This window comes from Sinocyclocheilus anshuiensis, unplaced genomic scaffold (genome assembly GCF_001515605.1).
Source record: "Sinocyclocheilus anshuiensis isolate Anshui unplaced genomic scaffold, SAMN03320099.WGS_v1.1 scaffold605, whole genome shotgun sequence".
NCBI lineage: Eukaryota > Metazoa > Chordata > Actinopteri > Cypriniformes > Cyprinidae > Sinocyclocheilus > Sinocyclocheilus anshuiensis.
Window position 1 is genome coordinate 487,754 of NW_015539865.1, and position 22,558 is coordinate 510,311.

At 38.0% G+C, this 22,558-nt stretch overlaps 1 protein-coding gene across 2 annotated transcripts; it reads right to left on the reverse strand.

Moving 5' to 3' along the window:
* Window positions 1-2,405: 2,405 nt before the first annotated feature.
* On the reverse strand, window positions 2,406-22,138 carry LOC107684982 (golgin subfamily A member 3-like). 2 transcript variants are annotated; one of them, XM_016481384.1, is made up of 24 exons: window positions 22,069-22,138; window positions 19,692-19,980; window positions 18,299-18,442; window positions 16,856-16,968; window positions 14,909-15,585; window positions 14,695-14,806; window positions 13,240-13,546; window positions 12,696-12,898; window positions 11,843-11,980; window positions 10,882-11,043; window positions 10,284-10,652; window positions 10,129-10,206; window positions 9,329-9,592; window positions 8,641-8,735; window positions 8,171-8,387; window positions 7,854-7,997; window positions 6,872-7,069; window positions 6,624-6,740; window positions 6,365-6,504; window positions 5,394-5,526; window positions 4,708-4,830; window positions 4,451-4,615; window positions 4,202-4,356; window positions 2,406-2,932 (listed from the first exon to the last, which is right to left on the reverse strand). In XM_016481384.1, the coding sequence occupies exons 2-24, from the start codon at window positions 19,831-19,833 to the stop codon at window positions 2,761-2,763; spliced, it is 4,368 nt and encodes a 1,455-aa protein (XP_016336870.1). In that variant the 5' UTR covers window positions 19,834-19,980; window positions 22,069-22,138; the 3' UTR covers window positions 2,406-2,760. The 2 variants fall into 2 exon arrangements, with proteins under 2 accessions (XP_016336870.1, XP_016336869.1); XM_016481383.1 differs by having other exon boundaries at window positions 18,176-18,442.
* Between the last annotated feature and the right edge of the window lie 420 nt (window positions 22,139-22,558).

A 22,558-nucleotide genomic window follows, 5' to 3' on the forward strand; every position in this document is an offset into this window, starting at 1 on the left:
GTAAAACAGTCATTAATGAAAATTCATAAAAAGGTGTCGGTGTTAAAGGTGCTTACTATTATATTAACAATAAATTAAAACCCAAGTAAACCTAAGCATACTGTAAGTGCATGAAGTTAATTTATATTATTCAGTACTTAACTGTATAATTACACTGTAACAAAATAAAGTGCAACCTATTTAGCTTATATTACTGTATAAAGCTTAAATGAGATCACTGTAAAAAATGACAGTGAATTTAACGGTAAAAGACTGTAAAAATGCTACAGTACAAACCTGTTAAATGGTTAACGGTAAATTCCCCTACTATATACGGTGAAAAACTGTATTGGACATTACATGTATTGGACATTAATTTTACGGTAGTATACCGTTTTTGAAAGTGAAAAAGACCGTATAATTTACAGTGAATAACCGTAAATTGACATTCCCAGAATTCCCTGCGTTGCATTTCAAATGTGATGTTTTTTTGTTGAAATAACTGTTTCTTCTTAGGTTTTTCTTATCAGTTTTGTATATTACGGTTGTTACACCTAATGCTGTTAAATGAATGTTTATTGCATTATTTCAGTGTCATGTGGGTTACCGTGATGGTGTTTAGTGTTTGTGTGAATGACACTGTGCACCTTCTATATATGTTAGTATTTAAAAGCTGCTTGTGATGGGCTTTGGTTCATCATGTGACTTTCTCATCACCACCTGCATTTGGTGGTTATCAGGTATTACACAAGGGTACAAAACAGATTTCAGTACTTCAGTAGGTTGGTATATTAACATTATATCAGTTAATGAAATTACGGTATTTTACTGTAAATGTAAGTTAAAACCGTAAAACCTAAAATGTTGCTACCGTATTTTTTACGGTAAAATTCTGGCAACCACAGCTGCCGTTTTTTTACCGTAAATTTTAATTTACGGTAAAATAAAAAAATGTTTTTTAGTGTACATTTTACCAGTTAAATAAAAAGCAGAATGTGTCTTCTAGCAACAGTATCTGCTATAATAACATAATAAACATCATCATCTAAAGAACATTAAATAGGAACAAAAGACAAGATGTGATCATTTTACAGAATGATTTATATTTTACACTCAATATGGCACATCCCATAAAAATGCAGAGCAAGCAAAGAATTAAAAGTCAAACTTTTTTCTTATTTATAAACACTGAACAGAAACTCGTGCTTTTAGTCAGTACAGTAATTAACACGCAGTAAGTTAATTAAAAACAGTTCCCTCCCTTTCACTGAATATGTATTAATCCTTTGAAGATAAATGTACATGTTAGTGTGTAAAGCTTCATTTCCCATTATGTCTTAATCATTTAAAGCAGTCTAAAGGTTATTAGCTATACATGGAGATCAATGTCTTCATCTCAGAACACACTTAAAACAGTTCAAGCCAATTACATGGTTAAGTCCAGCTCCACAGACACAATAAAGACATCAGGGGAAAGAGAGAAATATTACACCTAATTAAAATACATTATTCAAAATATATTTGCACACATTTTCAATAATTAAGGCTGTAATGACAAACTATCCATGAGAATTTTTTAGGAAGTGAAAATGTTTTTAAATAAGTGAACATAGTAAACAGCGCTTCTGAGAGCACATTCAACCTATTTTACATTATTTCCCAAGATCTCTCAACAGAAAAACTTCATTCAAGCTATACATTTTTAGCAGTATTTAAAGGTTTCCTTATTGGATTCATTTTAAGGCGCAGCCCTAAACAGAACTAGTCAAATTCTGACAGACCTTTTCTATGAGATCTCACATCTGTAAACCGTAGACAAAACCCAGATAACTAGCTGATATTGGATGATCTGATCTATTAATATATATTACCCCGAACAAATGGGCTACTATACTTTCTCCCAGTCTCACACGTACATTCCTGGGGCTTCAGGTCCTGAGTTTCAATCAGAAAGAGGCCGTAGTGCGATGTATAATATTGTAAGCGCATCCTTAAGGTCCCCACAAAGAACAGTGGATCTGAACTCTGAGACTTGTGGGTAAAGCAGTACACAGTGTGTATGTAGACAGGAAGTTGTCAGCATCGCTTTAGACGTGATCTGAGGCCTGGGAAAACTAAGAACGCTCTGTTTTGGGGGGAATCTGTGCTCTAAAATGCGTGGTTGATATGGGGCCTCGTATGGTTTAGTAGATAATATTTGCATTATATTGCAGGGAACAGCTCTAGATCAGGCATCTGTGCAGTGATGGAATGAGAGGTCAGCTCATTCACAGGCACAGAGGATTGGAAGAACAGTTCAGCTGTGAGATATATAGGATATATATCTGACCAATCAGGTCGATAGGTCACTAGTTACTACAACACTGGAGTCTGGTGCCCTGGATGCTTGTTGTAGATCACATTTGTGTGTGTGTGTGTGTTTTTTCCACTTCTGCAGGACTAAGCAGCCTAGCAGTAGCCCTCACAAACCTCTTATGAGATGAGAAAGAAAACAATATCAAAGCTGAGTAGTGGGCGACTACTGTGAAACTACAAGCGAGATAAACAGAACAGCTAGACGGAGAGAGCAGCTCTATACGTTCAATGTGAAAATAAAAAATGATTACAACACAAACAAACACCAAAGTGACCCCCGAAAATAAAGCTGTGGTTGGTTTCACCTGAACAATCTTGGTTAGGAAGGGATAAAGCCAAATATTGGCAGTTGATAAGAAATAAAGAAAGAAACGTAAAAGTGCCCATAGAGATAAAACGGAACTTTCTTTGTGGATACTTTGTGTATTACGAGGGCTGCATCTCTCCCTGTATCTTATCGTTCTCTTCTTTATCAGGTGAGTCGTTGCTACTGTTGTCATGAAGCCCCAGTTTTTGGAGCTCCTCCTCTGCACTGGCCAACGACGTCACTGTGACCGTGTGTTCCTCCATCTGCTTCTGAAGGCTGTCCATCTCCTGCCTACGAGAAATGACCATCAGATGAGTGAGAAAGGAATGCCATCTGTTATGTGGTAGCTTTATTTATATGAAAAGGGAGGCAGGGGAGAGCAGGTTTGTGTAACTGGATTTTCTGGTGTTTTTTCGGGAATACAATGAATAGTTTCATCTACTCAGAAAGGGCATATTGCAACAATGCTCATATCTGATTAAGAATTTTATCGTAAGTGTCTTAAGTCTTAGGTGCCACATGCTTCAGAAATCATTCTAATATACAGATTTGGTGCTCAAGAATTAGTTCCTGTTAATCATGTTATAATATGTTAAAAACGTGTGTGCCATTTAATTCTTTTTTTGAAAGCATGATAGAATTATTTCAGGTTTTTAAAGTGCCCCTGTTATGGATTTTTGAAAATTACCTTTCATGCAGTGTGTCCTGCAAATTTTTTAATCCTGAAACGAGTCGTTTTTAAAACGAATCCCAAGCAGTTTTATGTTGATGTCAAAATGAAACATTAGCATATTGCCCGCCCACTTGTTGTTTTTTTCTCATTGGTCTGAATAAAAATGCCAATTCATTCTTTGCCACTAGGTGCCGCTGTTGGAGCTGTAAAATAGCTGTTTCCCTGGTAACGGCTGTAAACAAAGCAGCACTGCGCTCACAAACGCTGCTTTATCAGGCATTACAGGCAAGATGAAATGAAAATGAGACCAATCGACCAATCACCGCCGATTAGCGTCACGCAAAGGAGGGGTTTGGAAAAATGAATCGTTAAACGAATCGTTTGGGAGTCGTTGAGCAAGTAAGGTAAAAATAAATGCATATTATAAGACAATGAAAGCGTTTTTTGACCTTGCATGCATGTCAACCTGTTGTTGGGGACTCCCAAACCCAAAATATGAACCTTTCATTACCCATAATAGGGGCACTTTAAGACGAATAGAATGTTCAAAAGAACAGCATTTATTTGAAACAAGAATCATTTGTAACATTACCTCTTCACTTTTAATTTTGCTAAATTTCATGCATTCTTGCTTGAATAAAAGAATTAATGTAAAAAAAAAAATTGTTACTGAATAGTAGTGCATTTAATAAATGAACTAATTCTGTAGCTTGAAAATGAATACTCAAAGCCACTATATAGGCCAAATCAATGTAGGCAAATAGAAGATATTCATAATAGGGAAATAAACAGGTTAACTTGTTCTAATAGTGGCACAATGTTACCATGTGCCCACTCTCCCCTAGTTTTCACATAGAAAGGTATGGTAAGATGTTTGCAAGTCTTACTTTAGCTGTTTCAGACAGTTGTGGAGGTTATTGAGAGGTTCTTTATTGACGGATGCTGAGGGTTTCAACAGTTCGTCCAAAAGTGAAGCAGGAACGGGGCAGTCTGGGATTTTTACTGGAGTCACTGGGGTCGAGTCCCCCTTTAAATCCATCCGCTGGTGTGCGGACAGAAATAAAGAGAGAAAATATTGAATTATCACACTTACAAACGTCCACGTTTTCGGTTTTTCAAATGAGCATTAGTCTTACCTTTCTGAGCCTGCCGTTTTTGAGGTCCTGTTTGAGCTGGTTGTTCTGCTGAAGAACAGTCTTCATGCTGTTCCTCAGCTCTCCCACTTTAGCCTGCAGCATGAATTTATCCTTCCGTGTGCCATTGAGCTCTTCCTGCACCATCTCCAGCTCCACCTTTATCCTCTACAGATCACATCAAACCGAAAAGCCCAACATTCAGAAGAAAAGAACCATAATACATGTTCTGACAACAGAAGCTGACTAGCGTATCCGACCTGTAGAGTGTCCTGTAGGGTGTCCATCTCTCTCTGGTGACACTGTTCCACCATCTCCAGCTGCTGTTTCTGAGTCTCGATCTCCCGCTGCCTCTGCTCCACCTCCCACTTCAGATCCTCCACCTGCAGGGAGACAGGAACACAGCATTCATGGTATATAGTGATTCTGAAGGAGAATGAGGGGTGGTCACAATTCTCCATACAGATATCACAACGCTTCAATAAAGCATTCAAAGCTTTTCATAGATGAAACTAACTTGTGGTAGGTCATTTATTGATTTCACTGTCAGAAAAAAAAAACGTGTGCAAAAACTGTACTCGCAAGGGTACAACAGCTTCTCTAGGCACAATTTTGTACTTATCTACCCCTAAAAGTTGCATATTAGTACTTCAGATCAGTAACATGTACCCTTGAGGTACTACTATGAATCTTTCAGGGTTAAATAAGATACAATTTTTGCACATTTTTAAGAAAATGTCAAGTCGATTTATATAGCGTTTAATAGAAAATCATCATAATGTTTTAAATATCTCATAATATTTGCATTTAGCAGATTAGAGCTGGGTTCAGGCTCTTAAACCTTGCAACCTGCTTACCTAGATAGCAATTTAATGCATAACAGGTGTTATATTGCGAGAGTGTAAAGATTTAAACAGTGAGGCAGTTGATTAGGTTTGTGCTGTACCTCTTGGTTAGTGAGGGGCTGTTTGCTGAGCTCATCATCAAGTTGTTTTTGAAGGATCTGGAGTTGAGCGTGAGCATCAGCTAATTCCTCTTGGAAATGAGAAACCTCTTCGGAGTGCTTCTCATCTTGAGCCCTGTCAAAGAGAGAAAAATCTCTCACAAAACACACCGACACAATCGGAGAAGAAGTCACAAACATCTGCTCTTTAGAGTACCCAGAGAAGTTAATAAATCATAAATCAGAGAAGTTAAAGGGATAGTTCACCCAAAAATGAAAATTTGATGTTTATCTGCTTACCCCCAGGGCATCCAAGATGTAGGTGACTTTGTTTCTTCAGTAGAACACAAACGAAGATTTTTAACTCAAACCGTTGCAGTCTGTCAGTCTTATAATGGAAGTGAATGGGAATCACGGCTTTGAGAGTCAAAAAAACATACACAAACAAAACCAAATTAAACCCTGCGGCTCGTGACGATACATTGATGTGTAAAGACACGAAACGATCGGTCTGTGCAAGAAACTGAACAGTATTTATATAGTTTTTTACCTCTGATTCACCACAATGTCCGAACTGTCCTGAGCGCGTCCTCGACAGCCGGCGCGTGACGCGTCTTCTTCTTGCTTTACGGCAGATATGACTGACAGACTGCGACGGTTTGAGTTAAAAATCTTCGTTTGTGTTCTACTGAAGAAACAAAGTCACCGACATCTTGGATGCCCTGGGGGTAAGCAGATATAAATTTTCATTTTTGGGTGAACTATCCCTTTAATAAAGCAGTTTAGGCACTGATCTCCAACACTGCATTTATAGTTTCCCTCTTTCTCCATGTTAGCTCACAACCATCAGTTCATGGCTGTAGAATAGCTGGGCCTCGTGAAGGTCTCTTGAAGAGTGACAGTACTTCTGTATTATGAGTTTCAGAAGCAGCTGTGATCCTATAGCTCAGAGTGCCAAGAAAACACAGACTTACTCAAGTGTTTTAGCCTCTTTCTGCAGGGTTTTGATGAGCTCCTCTTTGGCCTGCAGATCTTTCTTGATCTCGCTGAGTTCCAGCATGGCTGCTCTGTAATGCCTGCGGTTATGGGCTGCCTCCAGCTTGGCCTCCGCCACCTGAACAAAGCGTACAAACACACAGGTCACATGCATGCACGTAACAAAATCAACCAAAGCCTTTGGGAGTTCTCAAGGGGAACTGGATACGCCTTGCAGCTGTTAAACCATGTATTAACCTGCTCGGTCAGATCCTTGACTTTTATTTTCTCTTTCTCCAGAGCAGCCTGCAGCGTCTGCACCAACTGTCTCATCTGCTGGTCCTCTTCTTCTTTACGCTTTAACACTGCCTGAACCTAAAGTGAAGGATTACGGAGATGTTAAAACAACCCCCCCTACAAAACAAACCAAAAAAAAGTACTAAATTCTATTGATTAAAGAACAGTTTGGGGAATCTAAAAGGTAGTTATGACATGTAGCATCACACCTGTAAGTTGAGCTGGACAAGATCTGCTTCTCGCTTTGCCAATGCAGCCTCTAGAATATTGGCATGTTCCCGCAATGCACTATGGGATTTCCCAAGCCCAGAGAGCTTCCCTTTCTCATGCTCTAGCTCAAGCGCAAGCTTCTTATTCGCATCCTCCAGGCGACGAATTCTCTTCTTAAAATTTCTTGACTCTTGAAGCTGTGGGGAAAAAAAGAAACCATTTAAACAAAAATTATCAGTGAAATGAAGAGAAAATGAAGTCAGAAAATCAGTAATCAGTTTATTAAATTATTGTAATCAAGTTTATTAAATTATTGTACAGAATTACTAAAAATGTAAAGCGTAAACATCTCTAGTATCATAGAATAATGGGGGAAAACATACATGTACACTATCATTCAAAGGTATGCGGTGATTAAGGTATTTCTTTAAGAAATTAATATTTATATTCAGCAAAGATGCATTAAATTGATCAAAAGTGACAGTAAAGAAAAAAAATCTCATTTCAAATAAATGCTGCTCTTTTGAACTTTGTTCATCAAAGAATCCTCGTATGAAAATTTAAAATTACAAAATTAAGCAGCACAACTGTTTTCATGTTGATAACAATAAGAAATGCTTTATGAGCACCAAATTAGCATAATAGAATGATTAATGAAGGGTTTTTTGACACTGAACACTGGAGTAATGGCTGCTGAAAATTCAGCTTTGTCAGTAAAATAATACATTACATATTAAAACGGTTGTTTTAAATCATAAGAATATTTCACAATATTACAGTTTTTACTGTGTTTTGCATCAAATAAATGCAGACTTGGTCACCATTAAGAGAGACTTCTTTCAAAAATCTTACAGACTCCAAACTGATTTTCTGACCTCAGAAAATGATGTGTATGTAAACATGTTAATAATTTAAAAAATCATATAGTTTGCCATTTTGATTAAATTGTGTCTTTCGCACCATTAATGAGTTTTTTCTCACCTCGTCTTCCAGTTCCAGCACTTTCTCCTGATATTCCTCCAGCTCAGTGCTAGTGAGGGTGATGACCTCCTGTAGCTCTTTCTCCAGCATGGCTTTACTCTGGCTCACTGCCTTCAGCTGTCCCTGCAGGGACTCCAGCTTGGCCTGAAGCAATAACAACAAATACACATCAACTTGTAAACTGTAGTTACACACAGCACACCACTGCGAACGGTGTAAACTGGAGCTATATAAGAATTACAATCAAACGTTTTCAGTATTTATGCATCTCTTTTAACTTTTAGCATTTACATTGTAGACCATCAGTAGCAGTTTACCTGAAGTTCTTGGCTATTTCCACCCTCTGAAACCTGAGTTCTGAGTTTGTCAAGTTCAGCCTCAGCTGTCTCTTTGGCGGTGAGGGCTTCCTGCAGCCTGCGGCTCAGAATGCCAACTGCATTCTCATAGGCCTTATGCTTGGCCTTCATCTCTTTCTGTGCACTGGTCAAATCTGTGCCCATACGCTTCATCTTCACCTTCTGCTCCGAGATAGCCCTGGACGAGGAAAGAGCAGCACATAACAGCAAGTTAGACAATTTTTTGGTCTACTTCACCATCATTTTTTAACTTGTTAAATAAACAGTTGAAAAATGCATCCCATTTCCCCATCATTTAATTTTGAGATGCAAGATCACAAGCAAACACGCACTATTGTCTATATGTCACATCATATTCATGATGTCAAAGACTGAGCAGTGATCACTATGGAAACCCTTATGGCAGGAGAGGCGGTGTGATTGTTACTCACTTTCTGGCTTCATTTTGCATTTGTTCGATCCTCTTTCTCAGATTTTCATTCTCTTCCGTCACTGCCGCCAGCTGGTTCTGGTCAAACTGAAGGGACTGAAGCAACAACGTGGAGAATGTCAAAATGCTATACACTACTGTTCAAACGTTTTTGAACAATATATATATATATATATATCATGTTTTATTCCATATAATGAATTTATTTATTGTGTCTTTTAAAAATGTTTTTGAAAGAGGTGTCTTATGCTCACCAAGGCTGCATTTATTTATTTGATCAAAAATACAGGAAAAACAGTAATATTGTGAAATAATATTATAATTTAAATAACTGCTTTACTGTAATATATTAAAAATATTTATTTATTCCTGTGATGGTAAAGCTGAATTTTCAGTGGTCAGTGTCACATGATCCTTCAGAAATCATTCTAATATGCTGATTTGGTGGTCAATAAACTTTCCAGTTCAAGAAAAATTTTCCAAGATTCTTTGTAAATTTTAAGTTTAAAAGAACAGCATTTATTTAAAATGTAAACGTTTTTGTAACATCATAACTGTCTTTACTCTCACTTTTGATTAATTTAATGCGTCCTTGCTGAATAAAAGTATTAATTTGTTACGGAAAAAAAAAAGGCAAAAGGGTGCCTCTCTGCAGCAGAGATGATCTTAGTAATTCAGTCGGTGTGTACCTGCAGTTGAGAGTCAAGTTGGTCTCTCTCTGTCTGTACGGATTGTAAATGGGCTTCCAGACCGTTCATTTGCTGCTGGACTCGCTCCGCTTCCTTCTGCAGGCGAGCCTGTTCCTGTTCTGCGCTCTTCTTTTCTCCCTCCATTTTTAACAGCTCCTGCTTCAGGTCCTTCACCTCTGCCACCAGACGCTTTTTAGAAGCCTTCAACTCAGAGATCAACTGGTCTTTGGAGCTGGCATCTCTCCTGTAAGCTTCAACCATCACCTGCAATAAAGAGTAGAGCAGATCAAGAACACTTCTACCAATTCCCATTTGCCAATTTTGTTGATTCGATAGCATTTGGTGTATATTTTTTGGTGGTAGAAACTTGTCATAACTAGTCTTATCCAGCAGCAAACAAGTATTTAATGCCTTACTGAAATCAAAATGGCCAAATGGAATTTCCTAGGTTAAAGAAAAAAAAAAATCATGGAAGAGATGGGCTATATATCACTTGACAATGACAAAACGACAAAACTACAGGACTACACTCTATACACTTTAAAGGGGTCATATGATGCGTTTTCAATTTTTCCTTTCTCTTTGGAGTGTTACAAGCTCTTGGTGCATAAAGAAGATCTGTAAAGTTGCAAAGACTAAAGTCTCAAATCCAAAGAGATATTCTTTATAAAAGTTAAGAGTTAACCACACCTACATAAAACGGCTCGTTCTAACACGCCCCCACATATCTACCTCACTATGTGGGAAGATTTGTCTTTTTAGCAGCATCATATGACCCCTTTAAGGTACTGAGATCATACCTTTTGCTGCATGAACTGCTCTTTCAGTTTCTGTGCTTGTTTTTTGAGGTTGCCATTCTCCTGCTGGAGAGCTTCAATCTTGTGGAGAGAAAGGAAAAATTGCAATCTGAATCCATTCTAACGTTCTTGATTTAAAAAATAAAAAAACCTCTCACCTGGGTTGATTTAACCTGCAGTTCCTGCCTAAGCTGGTCAAGAGTGTCTGACGCCACCAGCACTTCCTCTCCAAGCCTTTCCGCTCCTTCATCCAGTTCGCTCTTATCAGCCCGTGCTGCCTGTAGAGCAACTTCCAGGACTATTTTCTCATTTTGGAGATACTGCAGGGTTTCCTCTTTAGCTTTGGCGTCAGTTTGTAGCTCCTCCAGCTGGGCCTGGAGCTCCTGGTAACATGCTTCCAGCTGATTAAGGGCCTGTTCTTTGGTTTGGAGGGTCTCCTGAGTAGTGGTCAGCTGCTTCATCAGCTCTAGGTGCTCACGCTGAAGCGATTCCAGCTGGGCATCTTTTTGGGAGAGAATGAGTTTGACCTGGAAGGAGAAGAATCAGTCATTTGAGTCATTATTAGGGGATGCTTATATTCCAATCAACATATTACAAAAATGTCCCTGTGGAGAAACATGCGATTAAGAGTCTTGTTCAAGACCACAATGGTGATGGGTTTGAACCTACAACTCTTTAATTACAGGATGAGATCTTGAATACTAGAATACACCACAAAAGACAAATGGGGTAGTGTGTGTGTGCATATTTAGTTACCTGATCTAGCTCTCTCTCCAGTGTTGTGGCTGTGTTGGCAAGTTTGAGAAGATGCTCTTGCTCCTCCTCAAACTCTTCCAGTTTGCGCTGAAGATCTTCCTCCACCATTGACTTTGCCTCCTGGATTTGATGGATGGACGCTTCTTGAGTCAACATGTCTACCTGAATAACAATTAGTAAATTAATATTATTATTATTATTATGTATGCTTTTTAGACTTAATCGTCATTCAACTTATTCCTAATTTACTAAAGTAAAAAATACATTTCTTAAAGCACACTAAACTGGGCTGCGTTTCCCGTACAAAGACGTAACTTGCTGATTAACCACCATAGTACACTGCATTGCTGTGGAAACAAACTACCAAGTCACGTCTGTTTCCCGAACACGGTCGCATCTCCGTCATTTGAACCACATTAGTTCAAAAATAATATGTTTTGTGATAATGATGCCATGTGATAATGATGTCATTAGGTCAGATTGAGTTAGACCTATCGGACTGCGCCATCTTTTCTGCGTTTCATGCCAGAACTCTGTATTTCTGCAGCTATTAATATGTTTAAATGAAAACGAAAAGAGGCAGTGGTGTTTGATATCATATTTCGTCTTATTGTAAATACAGTGAGGAAAATTGCAGTAGCCAAGGCGAGCTGATTGATGTTATCAAGTACACTGCTGTTTGCAGAATTACCGAACTTGCGTCGTCCCGTCCGCGGGAGTTCACACTCCCGAGTCGAACTTGCGACGTCCGAACTACAGAAGATGCAAGTCCGAAATTTGCGAACTTGGTATTGAGAAATGCGCGCAGACCTACGTCACCAGACTATTTGCCTAATCTTCTCGGTACTTTAGACCGCGATGGAAATGCAGACAGCAACAGGTCTGGGAAAACAACATTTTCCAGGTAATTTCAGTGGAAAAGCGGCTTAAATGAGGAAAAAATAGTGTTAGTGTGCCAGACCTCTATACTTTGTAGCTGCACAGCAATCCGTTCCTTCTCTTTTATAGACTGATGTTTCGTCTCTGTGAGTTTGTGAGACAGAGTAACGTTCTCCATCTTTAGATTTTCCAACACTCCGATCTGAGTCATCTGACCCGCCTGAAAGTAAATATACAAACAAATACACACAACAGATGGCCATTTTGCATTTGAATCTTTCTGATAAACATTGGTTTTTGAATACATACACTATCGTTTAAAGGTTTAGGGTCAGTAAGATTTAATTTTTGAAAGAAATTGCTGCTTTTATTCAGATGGATGCATCAAATTAATGACAAATTATATAAACAATAGCTACAATAAATACATTTATAATGTTACAAAAGATTTAGATAAAAAAAAAAAAAATGCTGTTCTTTCTATTCATTCAATACTGAAAATACAAAAATATTAAGCAGCAAAATCACTTTTAGAATTGATAATATTGAGAAATGTTTCTTGAGCAGCAAATCCGCATATTAGAATGATTTCTGAAGGATCATGTGACACTGAAGACTGGAATAATGATGCTGAAAATTCAGCTTTGCATCACAGGAATAAATTACATATTAAAATATATTACAATAGAAAACCGATATTAATATTAATAATCTAAATATATTTTTGATCAAATAAATGCAGCCTTAGAGAATATAATTTTAAAAATCTTACCGACCCCAAACTGTAAATGGTAGTACACATATTATGGGTAAACAAATTTACACTCAATTGCACTTCACCTACAACATCTTTGCAAGATTTTAAAAGTCTTCAACCTTCTGTAAACAACATTATCTTCTTGAGCTCACAACATGGCAATAGTGGGCCATTATACCTGCATGTTTGCCATCTCTCCCTGCAGTCGCACTCGTGCCTCCTGTGCCAGAGCCAGCTGCTGCTGGTACCAGAGGCGGAGCTGCTGTAGAGAGTCCACTTCTGCCTGCGAGGTTTTCAGTCTGCTCTGCAGAGCGTTCCTCTCGCTCTGGACCCGCTGAAGCTGTGCCTGTAGGCCTCCCATCTGCTGCCGCAACTCGGAGACTAAGTGGAGAAACGATGAATAGGAAAAAGCTATGTAAACAATTTAAGAATTTTATATATTTTCTCAACATTTCACTTAATTTTGTGAGCATGTACTCAGAAGTCCAGCCTTCTGTTAATCACTCAATTGGGCATAGTTATGGGTTTTTTAAACCAGACCAAATTTTTCAAACAGTAACTTCAATACTTCCCAATGCATTACATTTACTAAAATCTGGAACTAGTGATCAAAAGGGAAATTACCATGTTAACCATCCTGAGTAATTATATACGGAGACTAATATCCCAGAATCCCAACTAACCAGACTCAACCCTGACATTATCTACCACTTTGTCTTCACCTGTGTTGTCCTTGGTATTCAGGCTCTGCTGCATCTCCTCAACTTTGACCATGAGCCTCTGGTACTGCTCTTCAGCCAGCTGCAGGTCATTGCCCAGCGAGGCCAGGCTGGCATTCTTCCCCTCTACATTGGCCTGGAGATCCACCATGGCCTTCTCCAGCGCAGAGCAGCTGAAGCGTAATGTGATGACTTCAGAGGTGAGGGTGCTCTGCTTCTCCTGACTGGCCTGGGTCTGCTCCACCTGGGCATGCAACTGAGCAGTTACTGTAGCCAGCTGGGCCTGGAGCTCTGTCTTTTCTTTCAGAGCCTGGAAATGGAGGAAGGTTTTAGATGATCCATGTGGTTGTAACCACATTTTAAAGAAGCATGTTCTTTAGAAGTATATAACAATAAATAAATAAATAAAAAACACGACTGTTTAAAAGGTTGGGATTAGGAAGATTAATTAAGAAGTAAATTTTATTCAGCAAGGATGCATTAAATTGATCAAAAGTAGTAATATTATATAATTATATCAAGTTTATTATAAATTATATGAGACAGTACAGTATATAAGACATTTATATTGTTACAAAAGATTTCAGATTTTCTATCTGTTCTATTAAACTTTTTAATTCAACAAAGAATCCTGAAAAACAGATGAAAATTCAGATCTGCCATCATAGAAATACATTCATTTTTTAAAATATATAATACATTAAAATAGAAAAAAAAAAGTTATATTATTTCACAATATTATTGCAGTTTTAAAGGGGTCATATGATGCGATTTCAAGTTTTCCTTTCTCTTTGGAGTGTTAGAAGCTGTTTGTGAACAGATAAGATCCCTAAAATCAGAGCACACCTCGCTTTTCAGAACGATGAGCTTTGTTAAAATCAACGAGTTTCAGAAAGGCGGGGCATAATGTATTTTTTTAACCTTAAACCGCATAAACACATTTCATTACACCAAATACACAAAATAATGTTCTTTTTTAGCAACGTCATATGACCCCTTTAACTATATTTTTAATCAAATAACTGCAGCCTCGATGAACATAAGACACTTCTTTCAAAAACATTTTAAAAAATCTTACCAACCCTAAATGTTTGTATGGCAGTGTACATATACTGTGTGTGTGTGTCTGTTACAGTGATTACTTGATTGTAAGTTTTACATTTATTTATTTTTTGTGGGGGAAAAAAAAAAAACTATAATTCTAATTAATCATTCAAATAATAAACAATAATTATATTGCAGTAATGCTGTGCATGATTTATTTACTATGTATAAGTAAATTTTGTAAATACATAAAATAAATAACTATAAATATTTAAACCACTCTGCCCTCTAAAATATGAGCGTCAGCCACAAAAAAAAAAATCCATGTCAGTCGACCACTAATAGATGTATATATTCTGTTGGTAGCAAGTAGCAAATAATGGGCAAATACTTGGGACTCTAGTATTAACTCACCTGATTGGCCTCGGAGGAAAGAGACTCTAGTTGTCCTTCTAGCCTCATTTTCTCTTTCAGCACTTGCAGCATCTCATCATGAGTCCCCATCACAGAACTCCCATACGACACGCTGCAAACGCATAATTCAACAGTCATCATGAGGGTGTAATGGGCTGGTTTCAAGACAGATAATGACGTCTAAAAAATATTTAGGCAAAATATTTACTCATACCTGCTGGAGAAGCTGTCCCTGCGACTGCGAGGCTCCACGCTGCCTTCTCTTTCCTGCTCCAGCTCTTCCATGTGCCTCTCTTCAGTGGCTGCTTGCAGGACTTCCTGCAGTGATGGAAAATGGCCCATGGCTTCTGGAGCAATCTCTCTCCCTTCGACAGTATATGGAGCCTTTGGCCGGTTCACTATTGCAGCTAACATATTATATGTCCCTGTAGTAGACACGCTACTATAGGATGAGCTATCGCTGTCATTACCATCAGTGATGTTGTCTCTGATTAGCTGAGATGATTCGGAGTGGGCGTTGGTCTCGGAACTGATGCTGATTTCGGAAACTGTGGAGACTGAGCTGATGGTGGAATGCAGAGAGCTAAAGGACGAGTCGGCAAATGCTGAAACTAGCCCCCCAGATGCATCTGTGCTTTTAGCGTCAGAATCGGGAGTTCTGTAGTCGGCGAGAGAGTGGATCTTGTTGGAGCGAGATGATTTGGATTTCTTCTCCTTGCTGGAAGGGATCCCCAGGCTTCCCAGTTTGGGACCACGAGGAACGCTGGTGCGCAGGAAAGAGTATTCCTTAGTCATGGCGACAGTACTGGCCCGTGGGAGACCCTCGGGATGGAGCATGAGCTCCGGGTCCAAAGTGCTAAATTGGCGGCTCTTAGGAGTGGAACGCCGGTTCTGAAAGGGACAAAGAAATGAAAATTTAATGCAATAAGACATGTAAAACAAGAAACAGTAGCCAACACTGGACGAAAACAGAACGGTTCATCAATAGGGGCTTTCGCACCGCATAGTACTAGGAACTAGCCAACATGGTGATTCCTAGAGAACCAGTTACTCCCTCGGGCCGTTTTCCTGGTTGCATTCGCACCGGCAGCAAGAACAACAGAAACGTTTTTATTCACAGCATTTACAAACGTTAACAACAGGTGAATGGAGGACGGCGTGTGTCGTGGGTTTCGTGATAACAGAGATGGAATGTAAACGCACAATTTACGTGACTGAAAGAGCAAAAAGTTGGGCTAAGAGACGAAATTTTCTATGACAACTTGCAGTGTTATCATCGAGGCTGAGAAAAAAAACAACACTGCAGACAACAGGTAAATGCCGTTATCGCTGTTTTCCATGTTCGTGGAGTAAATATTTTTACATGGCTTTTTAAAAATGCCGGGTAGCCGGTGTTTCGTATGCATTTGGCCAATCAGCTTGTACTTACATCACTGGTAGTTCCTATAGAACTGTTTTATACCCATCTCTGAAGTAGGAGCTAATTTAATTCCCTTAAATGGAGTTCCTAGAACTAAATACGTTCCTAGTTCCTGCGGTGCGAACACGCCAAAAAGCTGGTACTTCCACCAATAGTTCTAGGAACTATGAAAAGGTTCCTCCGGTGCGAAAGCCCCTAATGTGTAACATTAAGTCCATCAAGTCCACCAATGGCAACATAAAAAAAAAAACATTACCCAAAAATGATTTTGCTCACCCTCATGTTGTTCCAATCCAGTTTGACTTTCTTTTTAAGTGGAGGAAAATAAAATAAAATTAAATAAAAATTAAAAACTAAGGTGAATAACAAACCATAAAGCAATAATAAAATACCAATGGTTCAGCATTCTTGAAGTCAAACTTAGTGTGATACTTCTTCATGTGCCATATTTAAATATAACTGAAAGCTGTGGCAGATTTAACATTTGGTCCATTTTTCACAAAAGCTATAATATGACTTCAGAAGACATGAAATATAGCACACAAGTTATGGGGACTACTTTTTCTGTCATTTTTGGAGATTGACAATGTCCATTCAATTTCACTGCAAGGAAAAGATTTCCTTTTGAAAGGCGAATAAGGGTGAGTAAAATGATGCCAATTTTCAGTTTTTGGCCAACTACTCATTAAATTAAATATCAGTCATTTCACAGAAACTGACAGTTCTCATTTGCTGACTCACTCTCTCAGAGTGCCGCTGTACTCTGTATTGTTTGAGCTGTTCCTCCAGACGCCGACGAGCTTCCTGACGGATTTTTTCTTCATTTTCCATCTCCACAGATGGCTCTTTCGATGCTACAAGAAAGACATGGTCAATAAAAACACAAAAACTCTTGCTACGTAAAAATAGGCAGGTGAAAAGTTGAGATATTGTCAACCAAGCAGTATTGGATTGAACGCAACAGGCTATTGATTATACAAGAAAATAACAGCTCATCAATACTGAAACAAGCTTGCTTGACAATGTCTTTTCTAGGGATAGGAACGGACAACTGGCTCCATTTAAAAAAAAATACAACAACTAAATGGATCTGTAACAAAATGGTATATACACAGGCTTCACTTTACAGACGTGTTCAACGCAATTAATTGCATTCAATCAAATCATTAATAATTTCAATGCAATTAATTGCACTTAACTGGTTTATGTAAATGCATCTTTTAGTGGTGTAGATTTTTGGGGGGGATAGGCTGATAAAAGTAATGTTTTAACGAAATTTAGTAGTATATTTTTTCTCTGATGTTATTACTGCTTTGAAAAATCTGAAATGAATAACAATTAGGCTGCTAAGGGTCTTCCAGAGCAAAATTACTAGAAAAATAAAAACTTAGTAATTGACTGTAAAAGTGGAAATGGAACCAGAATCATTAAAATGTCATGATTCCAATCCCTAGTCTTTCAAGAGTGAAGCTTCATGCTGGTCCTATTAGTAATTGACTGTAAAAGTGGAAATGGAACCAGAATCATTAAAATGTCATATGATTCCAATCCCTAGTCTTTCAAGAGTGAAGCTTCATGCTGGTCCTGGTACAGCAAACACCTTGTGAGCTCTGCAACCAATAATGAGCCATTCCAGCTGCCTTAGTCAGAAAAAGAGAAAAGCGCACTTGAGTTTCTGCGTCAGTTAGTTCTTATTAGTTCAGCCATATTTCACATCCAAGCCAAATTGACTTAAGACGCACAATGTCTTGCCAGTATTTATGCTGTTCCCAGAAAATCTGAATCACCAACCAGCGCAACCCCAGGATTGCTGTCATAAAGCACTCACAATCACAGGAGAGACTAATTAGTCTTTTATTAATTCATTAGGTGACATAATGCAATGAAGAGATTCCCACTAAAATCTCCAGCAAGCCAAAACGGAGGAGCAGGCAAAAACAGGGTACACCAAACGGGGAGGGTTAGCATAAATCAGCCTCAAAAGCCAAACTTGGGGGAATTACGACACAACAGGAAAGGGAAGGCGGTGATTCGGGGGGTTATCCAGTATCATGTGCTTACACAATTCAGTCTCCTGCATAGGAATACTTAGTCTGAGCGATTGCAATGCGTCACCCTTGTGAACAGAGCCCTCTGCAAGAGCTGCCTCAGACTTCTCTAGGCTGTCAGGGAAAGAGGCCACACCTGGATCCAGCTCTGCGCTCAGGGGGGAATCGGGAAGGCGGCTGCCTGGGGATGGAGTTGCCAGAGGTGGGGTGCTGCCTCCGCAGGTTTCCTGACCCTCCACCACGGCCTCTCCGTTTGGCAACAGCTCTGCTTTGACATGACCTAAAACAAAGAGAAGGGATTCAGCAAAGAGCTTACATTAAACTAAGTGTTTTTAATGTTTTACAAGCCAGTGCAACATATCTATCAGCATGGATGAAATATCATGCAAAAGTAAAGGTTTTCGGTTTTATTACAACTTAGTCAAGCTCAACCTCATCTCCGGACCCCATTTATGACTATATGGACCGAGTAAAATTACTGACTGGTCATTCAACAATTGTAGGCCTAGAAAATGAAGTGTTTAGTGCATTTAAAATGATTAAAATGAAGAAAAACGTAATCAAATCAAAAAGTGTTACCAAAGAGCGCACTTTAATACTTTCTTTTTGGTAAGAATCACTCAATGCAAAAGCAATTTGGTATCCAAGACTTTACAGTAAGGTCCCATTAGTAATGCATTAACATTTACAATACATTTAATACAGTATTATAATATAGCTATTCACTGTTCGTTCATGTTAGCTCAAGCCCAATACTAATGCAATTAACTTAATTTAACAAATTATCCCTTATTGTAAATTGTTACCAACAATTCTCTAAACAACACTGTCGCATTCACAGGCATATTTGTCATCCGTAATTAATTTATTCCACAGAGAAGCGTCCAATAAAATAAAATAAATAGTCCACTACCATTTTTTCATGTCATGCAAGGGGTGCATAATTTTATGCATATTTGTCAAAAGCATGATTCTTTTCTTTATGGGTAAAACGTTACTTTGCCCACTTTTAAAGTACTAACCCAAATGAGCCAGCTGATATAAAGAGGTTATGCCTAGTGCTTTTTGGTCATGTATAACCTTTAAACGTGATTAGTGACCTGAAAGTTATCTTTTGCGCAAGTCTTGCAGAGCAAGTCAAACAGCCTAATCGAGCTACAGTGACAGTTTAGGAAACTGATACAGAAAGCAGGGGGAAGTTTGTGGATAAATCTAGGAAAAAAAACACTTCTTTATAAGGTAACAAATGGCACTGGAGGAAGTGGGAAGAAAAAACATCTCAAAGCCAAGTGACGCAGTAAACAGCAAATGTTCACTTTGAAATCTTTCCAGGTTTTGAATGAGCACAACAAACAACTTTCAAGCACAAGCTTTACAGTGAATCCTGCACATTTTGTGCATAGCATGAGTATAAAAATCCTTCTATTATAAATCAGAAAGTACAAATGAACAGCCTCAATGTTGATTAAATCAACCATCTAATTGCAACAGCATCCATCAAATAAATTTCATCTCAAAAGAACGCTTACCGTTAGGGATTTTCTCCATTACGAGGGATCTCTCCGGCTTCAGAGACTCTACAATATTGCTGTCTGGATCTTTGCCGTGTTGTGCATCCGGCTGCTGAGGGTTGGCCTCCACTGAGGCGGTTTCATTATTTCCATTTTCCATATTTCTTGAACCACAGATGCTGCTCTAGCATCCATGAACATGAGCTGGTCTCACTAGTGCAATTCACCTTTACTTCATGCTCTGTAAACTTTGGTTAAGCCTGCAGGCTGGCCTGGATGGTGCAGACAGCTTGAGTCCTCGGTGATCCTGGAGAATGGAAACATTAGTTTAACTCATCCACACTGCGAGAAATGTTCAAGATTTATTGCTCAGTTAAAGCAAAATCAGCAACAATAATGCTATGCTAATTTATCATTTAGTCACGTAATGGTACGATAATTACAGGAATGCTTTCCCTGAAGTGATGTGGGATTAAATGTTTTGATCAAGGACACAATGCTGACACATGTCATTGTTACTACTGGATGTGGCACTAGCAAGTTCCCCTCAGTAAACCACAAGTTGTTTTTCTCTCTATCCTGCAAAGATTAAAACAACAGGCTTTGTCTTTGACAGTTGACATAGACTAGCCAGCTAAGCCACACCACACCATTTTGGGGAAAGAAAGGCAAAAGCAATTCACCAAATTCAAAACAGAAAACAGAAGTGGTTTCAATGGCAGTCTGATCCTTGAGACAAAACGTGTTCCACAACTTGACCTGCCATTAGCACTCAAAAACAACAATTTTGAAACGAATCCGTGATTATCACTTGAATGCTCTGATTTTCTCTTTATTTATTGAAATTATGACATTACATTATCATTCAACTCCATCTTAAAGCACCTGTCCCCCAAACCATAACTTAATACTTCATGTCGATTAAACATATATGTTAAAATAGAAAAAAGTGATATGTCTCTTATGAAGAAACGTAATAAAATATGTATCTTTTATTAGATTTCAATTATTTCTATTATTTTTTACAGAAATTAAATACAAATTTAAAAAACAAGCTCCCATAAAACTTTAATATGTTACAAACAATGCTTCGACCCAAACAAGGTATTTGTCTTTTATTAGGTTTCCAATGCATTGGTTAAATATTCTTGTGTTTAATGCATGTGTTGTATGGTATGCACAATATGTTTTAGTCAACGCAGATACCCATCAACACTTTAAGATGTCAGCACTAAAGTTTTCTACATTTTGTAATTCATGCACTGAAGTGAATGCTTCATTTGTCAATATTTATGATAAGTGACATGTGGTGAGGACTCATACTGAGCTGTAGGCAAGGAGAAAAAACTGAAAACTTAAAAATAGGATACTGTACATAATCTTTCTTGCATAAACTTTTCTCAGTACTGTAATTAATTTTGTTTTAATACTCAGAAATCAGTCAGCTTAGTGTCATGGTAGACTAGCACCTTGTTACAAACCTTCGACCCAAACAAGGTATTTGTCTTTTATTAGGTTTCCAATGCATTGGTTAAATATTCTTGTTTAATGCATGTGTTGTATGGTATGCACAATATGTTTTAGTCAACGCAGATACCCATCAACACTTTAAGATGTCAGCACTAAAGTTTTCTACATTTTGTAATTCATGCACTGAAGTGAATGCTTCATTTGTCAATATTTATGATAAGTGACATGTGGTGAGGACTCATACTGAGCTGTAGGCAAGGAGAAAAAACTGAAAACTTAAAAATAGGATACTGTACATAATCTTTCTTGCATAAACTTTTCTCAGTACTGTAATTAATTTTGTTTTTATACTCAGAAATCAGTCAGCTTAGTGTCATGGTAGACTAGCACCTGACAAAACATGATTGTTTTTTTCTTTCTTTCTCATTCTCATTGTAACACATCAGTGTGCTGGAATAATAAGTGCGATTTAAGATACTTAACAGACATCTGGCATGCAACCAAAGCTGACATGACTGTAAAATCAACCCAAATATACTCATTTTAAAAATCACATGTGGACAGATCAGGCTGTCAAACAGCGTGTTTGATAAACTGTCACTTTCAGCATAGAGGAAATATCTCTAACTTTAAGGAAATTGAAAATTAAAGCACAGCCACAAACAAACTAATCATAATAAATTATTAACAGCACGGGAACGGCGAAAAATAACAGGAGATACTGTGTCAATTTGAGTTTATTATTATAAATCTCTGATCTGATTAGCATTAGCCACTTAGCCACATCGCACGATATCCAAAAACCTTTAGCAACTGATGCGTGACACTGACACACGACCTCGCTTCTGCGAAGCTAATATCACGTGAAATGGTGAGTAATTAGAGCGGTGATAAGAAGAAATTATAAAAATAATTAAGCACCAACCTCAGACTTGCTCCTGCCTATACTACGTGGCTGTGTAGGTTCCGTCCTTCAAACAGATCCGACTCGCTACGTTTCCTCGCAACAATAAAGGTTCCGCATTGCTGCGTAATAAAGCGAAAACATAAATTTTTATAACCACCTCATTTCGGAATTTTTTCTGGAACATTTGTTTTCCAGATTATTTGGAAAAAAGCTTGGCTTCTTCCCTTTCGGTTTTGTATATCTAACAAACTTCGGGAAATACATCTGAAAGTACTTCATAATATTTATCTTAGTAACTATACTCTAGCTAAATTTATGGATATTGATGAAAAATGTTAATTTTGTTCAGATCAGCCAGAAATAATTCTACATCTTTTTTTTTAATGTTACCATTCCCAAAAATTCTGGGAAGGTTTATCTATATACATTCAACAGAAATCTGGTTATAATTGGGAATTAACATCCAAAGATGTTATCTTATATTTTGAATAAAAAAATGCATCTGTCA